Consider the following 7,240-nt stretch of genomic DNA (forward strand, 5'->3'; position numbering starts at 1 on the left):
GGCCGCCCCCCTGAACGTGGGTCCCGTGATGGACGGCCTCCCGGCCGTCCTCCTGAACGTGGGTCCCGTGATGGACGGCCGGGAGGCCGTCCTCCTGAACAATGACTCCAGGGACGGTCTCTTGACCGTTCAGATCTTTTGTGTTTTTCCTGCTTGTGTCTTGCCTTAGTTCTTTCAGGTCCTTGTGTTCTTCCTTGTGTTTCCTCTGGCCCTCCACCCTTGCAGTGCCGCCCTCCACCCGCCCAAGTCCTTCGGGAGGGGGATTTTTTGCGGGACGCCTGGAGGCGTCCTTGAGGGGGGGGGGTACTGTAAGGATGGTACCTTTTGCTGGTTCTGTTTGTGTCTGTATTTCCCTAGTGTTTCCTCGTCAGTTTAATTGGTGCCACCTTTGTCTCGTCACAGCTGTTGTAATCACGTCTTGTCTTGTCCTTGTATATAAGCCTCCTGTTCTGTGTTGTTCCTTGTCGGGTCGTATTCGTTGGGTCTCTGCGTTCTCCTGCGTCTCCCCTGAGCTCTCCTGAGTCCTCCCTGAGTTTCCCTCTGAGCCTTCTGTTTATATGTAAGTTTTGCTGCCACATCAGCTGTTATTTTGTTCTTTGTTCTCTATTAAAAGACTTATTTTTGTAATCTGCCGAGTTGAGTCCTGTCTGCACTACTGGGTTCGTTCCTGTCCACAAAATCCTGACAAAAGTGTTTTTTTTTATTTGATATAATGTTTTTGATATTTAGGATGCTGAATGAATAATATCACCAAGAGTTTATGAAACTCTTGGACTGCTTAGACGCACTGATCAGGTGGAGCAGCCTCAGCACCACTGGCATGTATTTGGTCTATTTCAGTGGGTCTGTGCTCAGCACACATACTATGGCGTAATAACACCGATGTTCTTCAGTAGAGAAGACAGCAACACACCAAACAAACAGTATCATGCAAAAGGGTAAAGTTTTAATATAAGCGAATGTACAGTGTAGGTTAGTCATTTTGGATAAATATTTGTTTTGACTTCTTCTTTCAGCTTTTCCCTCTTCGGGGGTCTCCACAGTGAGTTATCCTCCTCCATCTCACTCTGTCCTCATTCCATCTACCTCCATGTCCTCTCTAACTGCATCTGTAAATCTACTCTTTGGCTTTTTCCTGGCAGCTGCATTTCTAACATCTTACTACCAATATACCCAATATCCCTCCTCTGGACATGTCCAAATAACTGTCCGTCCTCTGGACAGGTCCAAATAACTGTCCCTCCTCTGGACAGGTCCAAATAACTGTCCCTCCTCTGGACATGTCCAAACCACCTCAGTCTGATCTCTTTACCTCCCAGTTGTTCAACATGTGCAGTACCTCTGATGATCTCATTACTAATCTTATCCAGCCTTGTCACTCCTAAGGAGAACCTCAACATCTTAATTTCTGTCACTTCCAGTTCTTTCTCCTGTCTTTTTGTCAATGCCAGTCTCCAGACCATACAACAAAGCTGGTCTCACCACTGTCCTTTGACTGCTGCCGCCACTCTTTTGTCACAAATCACTTCTGAAACTTCCCCCATTCACTCCATCTTGCCTGGACTTTGCCTGATTGTGGATTTCAGAAGGAGCAAACACACCTACACTCCTCCCCCTGAACATAGGAGGATCTGCGGTGGAAGTGGTCTCCAGTTACAAATACTTGGATGTGCACCTGAATGACAACCTCAGCTGAGGCAACAACACCACCAGCCTGATGAAGAAAGCTCATCAGAGACTCTACTTCCTCAGGCGGCTGAGACGAGCTGGTCTGGAAGCTCAGTCCTCACCTCCTTCTACAGGTGTGCAGTGGAGAGCATCCTGTGTTCCAGCATCAACGTGTGGCATGGAGGCTGCACAGCTGCAGAAAGAAAAGCTTTGCAGAGAGTGGTGAAGGCTGCACAGAAGATGTTGGAGTCAGACTCCCCACCATCACAGACATCTACACCTCCAGATGCAGGAAGAGGGCCACCTGCATCATGAAGGACACCACTCACCCAGCACACACACTTTTTGCCCCGCTCCCCTCAGGAAGGAGGTTGAGGAGCATTAAGAGTAGAACCACTAGACTGAGGAACAGCTTCTACCCTGAGGATGTTAGACTCATGAATCTCTAACCAGGATAATCACTGTAAGGGGGAAAAAATTAATCACTGTAATGCCACTTTAATTGGAAATATGTGACATATCTGAGCTGCTGATTATCCATGCTGCTGATTTCTTGCCTTTAAGCTGCTGTATTAATACCCATCTGCTCACCACAGACTCCTTTTCGGGCTACTGTTTAATATACCCTACTGTTTTACATTATTAGTGTTTAGCGTATATCTTAGATCCATGTATACTGTTTCTTTTTATACTTTATATTTTTGCTATTTCTGGGTGTAACTGGGACCTTGGGTACACAATTTCGTTTCACCTCATGTACCACATGTGATGTGAATGACAATAAAGAACCTGGACTATCTTTTTCGCCTCTTTACCACATTTCCCATTTTCCTGGACAGTGAATCCCAAGTACTTGAAGTCCTGCACCTTTGTGACCTCTGCTCCTTGTAGCCTCACAGTTTCACCGGCCTCCCTCTCATTTACACACATGAACTCTGTCTTACTACGGCTGACTTTCATTTCTCTTCTTTCAAGTGCATACATCCACCTCTCCAAGTTCTCTTCCACCTGTTCCCTGTTCTCACCACAGATCACAATGTCATCTGCAAACATCACAGTCCACAGGGATTCCTGCCTGACCTCATCTGTCAGTCTGTCCATCACCAGCTCAAACAAGAAGGGGCTCAGAGATGATCCTTGATGCACTCCCACCTCCACCATGAAGCTATCCGTCACTCAGCACATCTCACCACTGTCCTGCTGTCCTCATACATGTCCTGCACCAGTCCAACATGTCCTGCTGTCCTCATATATGTCCTGCACCAGTCCAACATGTCCTGCTGTCCTCATACATGTCCTGTACCAGTCTAACATACTTTTCTGCCACTCCAGATTTCCTCATGCAATACCACACCTCCTCCCTCGGCACTCTGTCAGATGCTTTTTCTAAATCCACAAAGACACAATGGAGTTCTTTCTGACCCTCTCTGTACTTCTCCATCAGCATTCTCAAAGCAAATATGGCATCTGTGGTGCTCTTTCTTGGCATGAAACCATACTGCTGCTCACTATTTGTGAGCAGTATGGTTCAAATATGCCATTGAATATTTGAAACCTCACTGCCATCTCAGCTAACATCATCTTCATTCTTTTCAGAGTTTTCCAGACTTCACCCTCACTAATCTTTCCCACTTCCCGGTCCACAGTTTCTATGACCTCTACTCTTCTTTCTTTTTCATGCTATTCATTCATTAGCTCCTCAAAGTACTCCTTCCATCTTCCCATCTCACTCTCCTCCCTTGTTAGAACATTATCATTTCTAGCTTTCACAAGCCTAACCTGCTGCACATCCTTTCCAGCCTTATCCCCCCATCTTGCCAATCAGTTTAAGTCCTTCTCACCCTCTTCAGTGTCAAGCATCCCATATAACTCATCTTTTGCCCCCTTTTCCATTCTTTGTTCTCTGTGACTGAAATCAGGACAGATAAGACTATTTCACAAAACATAGCTTCAAAAATGACCAAACTACCCTTTGAACTTTATTTTTCTAATCTGAGGTTACTGAAAAAGCTATCTACTGCTGGTAAGATATTGATTTTTTATAACCTTTCCATAAACCTCACTTTAAAAAAATGTGAATTGCTGGTTTAAGCTTTCCACAACAGCAGGCTGTCTGTGAAATAGTTATCAAACGTTGGAGAACAAGTTTTCCTTTTTACTTGTTATTCATCAGTGTTAAATGGATTTGTTTCTCTCAGCAAACACACTTTTACCTTCCATAAAGGCCCTTCAAACTTCTTGACATGACGGGTCAAACCCTGCAGGGGCCAAAGATGAGAAACATCAGTAGTGCACAAAACAAATCAAAGAACAAATCAACTCTAACTTTGGGAAGCTAAGCATCTGCTGAGCACTCACCCGGTGATTGTTGCCTTCAAGGCACAGCTTCATCGCTGTATCAGTGACCAGGTCAAACACAGTCTGGCCTGTGAGTTACAGACACACAACACAAGTGGAGTTTTATCACAACGAGACACGTGCACCGAGGAAGGAATCGAGTTTACATGTTGATAACAGCAGTTAGATTTATTCGAGAAGCTACTGCAGCATACGCTTCTGATGGGATCACAGTCTTTTTCGTAACGTTTATCACATTTGAGTGACAGAAACAGACTGTGTGTTTGGAAAACATAAGTAGGGTTTAAACTAGTAAAAACGCTGTCTGCATGAAAAAGCAGTTTTTTTCATCTGGATGCCGATGCAGCACAGACGGTCACCAAACACCTGAAGAAGAATGCTAGGTTACTGGAAAGATGTGGAGCTTTTAAAAGGGAATATTACTGGAGGGCATTTTGGTTTTCTTATTAAAATAAATACAATTTAATTTTAAAGGTTTAGTTTTACTGCACCCAGCAGCACCCCTATTTAATTAGCTTAAAAAGAAACAAAACACATGAAACATCAACCTTCAATTATAGCTGCGAGCTGCAGCTGATGCGTCTCACCGTTTTTGTTCTTGGCGTTCGGGTTGGCTCCACACTTGAGCAGCTTTAGGGCCGACAGTCTTTGTCCTCGATAGGCGGCACAGTGCAGCGGCGTGTTACCCAACAGATCTGTGCAGTTGATATCAGGAGGCTTCTTCTTGCTGAGCTACAGCAAGCACACACAACAGAAACAGGTTAGAGATCTGAGTGGTTGCTTTATTGTTCTGCAGTGACATGAAGCTCGTCTCTGAAAGAAGCTGGATTATGGAGTTCTGCTGCCTGGTTGTTTCACACATACAATACAATGTGATACCATGCAACACGCTTTACAGTCTCCTTAAGGAAATTTGCTTTGGATCAATGGTGCCTTCACAGAAGACATATAAATAAACTATTAAAGCAATCTTGCTCCATAAATAAACGACCCAAAAGCAGGATACACTGAACAATTTATATCCTAAAAATATACATAAATGTATATAAAATGTGTATCTTTCAAGTCCTGCCCTGTCCACAAACAAAACAAAAACAAAAAACAACAACCATACTTTGCCACTGATAAAATAATTAAAAAAAATCTCAAATATATATTTTTAGATGCTGACATGTTAATTCACAGGTACCTTGCTGTATGTTTGAAAAAGCATTTTTTCTGAAACACATTTACCTGAAATTATTTATTCTATGCTTAAAAAGCTCTTGCAAAAGCACAACTATCATTTGTACTTACTGCAAACATGCATTTATCTCTACATTGTTTTGTTTTAACAAACAATGAACTTTTAATTATGTTTCAAAGGGCGATGTCAACATACAAACATAAGAATAGTTCAAAGTTTATATGCAACTTCAGAAAGATCAAAGCTAACACGCTCTCGTACAGTTTGATCAAAAATGCTTTTATAAATGTTATTCATTTGGTTTGGAATAATATTTAATTGAACTGAATACAATTCAGTTTAACCTTTATTTATACAGGTTAGTCTCATTGAGCCTCAAGGATTCATAGAGACCTGTTTCAAACAAAGAACACAGATGTCAACAGTGGATAATCATACAAAAGCACATAAAATGAAAAGTAAATGGAATGAATTATATTTAAAAAAGAAACAAAAGCAGTTACATTATAAACCAATGTAAAATATTAAAAACAGGAACACGTCTGCATTGGTTTTTGCCATGAACTTAGATGTTTAAAGTCCCTTAGAGAGGTCAAGGTCGAGAGCCTGAGATCTTCTTGCAAGATCTTCCAGGAAACAGGAGCGGAGTAAGAGAAGGTCCTTTTGTCTAGTTCAGTCCTCACTGAGGGAACACTGCAGGTAATAATGGCCTGAAAGCGCACGCTGTAGCTGCACTCACCCAATTAGTCTGGGCTTGGTGCGAGGCAGTTTAGTGTTCCTGATGACACCAACAACACAGTGGTCACACATATCATCAGCAGAAACACCCAACCCAGGAAATTTACGAGGCATATTTGTTAAAAAGAGATCCAAAATAGACGATCTTCCAGGACTTTTTTTGTTTAGGCGGATGGGGTTATCAATGATTTGAGTGAGATTGAATGACAACCAGAAAAAAATAAAGAAAAATAAAGAAAAATAAAACAGTTTTATATAAAAGTACACAAGTACTCCATATGTAAAACTAGGTAAATTTACTTTAAAATATTTAAAGGTGAAGTACCCAGTGTAGACAGAAATGATCACAGTGAAACATATCCTTTAAATATGGAAAATGTGAATAAAAATATATATATTTCTTTAATCATAAAATTGCTCATAATTTATCAGAGACAAAACACACTTTAAAGTAGGACCCAACAGACTTATAGAAGTGATTAAAAAAAATAGAACTTGGTCAAAGCTCATATGGTATTTTTAAGTTAATATTGCATATGAATGATTGGTAAACAACAAGATTCTAGTTTATAAGCATAACATGTTTAGCTGTTGCCTCTCAGCGAAAAGGTCATTGGTTCAAATCCCAGCCTGCGACCTTTATGGGTGGAGTTTGCATGTTCTCTCTGTGCATGCGTGGATCTTCTCCAGGTACTCTGGTTTCCTCCCACAGACCAAAAACATGCATGCCTGTCCCTGTGATGGACTGGAGACCTGTCCAGGTGTCCCTGTGATGAACTAGAGACCTCCCTAGGGTGTCCCTGTGATGGACTAGATATTTCCCCAGGGTGTCCCTGTGATGGACTAGAGACCTGTCGAGGTGTCCCTATGATGGACTTGAGACCTGTCCAGGGTGTACCTGTGACGGACTAGAGATCTGTCCAGGGTGTCCCTGTGATGGACTGGAGACCTGTCCAGGTGTCCCTATGATGGACTTGAGACCTGTCCAGGGTATCCCTGTGATGGACTAGAGACCTGTCTAGGGTGTTCCTGTGAATAATTAGAGACCTGTCCAGGGTGTTCCTGTGATGGACTAGAGACCTGTCCAGGGTGTTCCTGTGATTAACTAGAGACCTGTCCAGGGTGTTCCTGTGATGGACTTGAGACCTGTCTAGGGTGTTCCTGTGATTAACTAGAGACCTGTCCAGGGTGTTCCTGTGATGGACTAGAGACCTGTCCAGGGTGTTCCTGTGATGGACTAGATACCTGTCCATGGTGTTCCTGTGATGGACTGGAGACCTGTCCAGGATA

The 7,240-nt window shown here is 42.7% G+C and overlaps 1 protein-coding gene across 1 annotated transcript in view; it reads right to left on the reverse strand.

Moving 5' to 3' along the window:
• osbpl1a (oxysterol binding protein-like 1A) overlaps window positions 1-7,240 on the reverse strand; it is a 66,329-nt gene that overhangs the window by 51,132 nt on the left and 7,957 nt on the right. The window contains exons 7-9 of the mRNA XM_037675042.1: window positions 4,614-4,758; window positions 4,027-4,094; window positions 3,882-3,926 (exon numbers count right to left, since the gene is read on the reverse strand). Of these exons, the coding sequence (XP_037530970.1) occupies window positions 3,882-3,926; window positions 4,027-4,094; window positions 4,614-4,758 (258 nt within the window). The remainder of the gene's footprint in view (window positions 1-3,881; window positions 3,927-4,026; window positions 4,095-4,613; window positions 4,759-7,240) is intronic.

Source organism: Nematolebias whitei, chromosome 3 (genome assembly GCF_014905685.2).
Source record: "Nematolebias whitei isolate Nwh7 chromosome 3, NemWhi1, whole genome shotgun sequence".
Classification (NCBI taxonomy): Eukaryota; Metazoa; Chordata; class Actinopteri; order Cyprinodontiformes; family Rivulidae; genus Nematolebias; species Nematolebias whitei.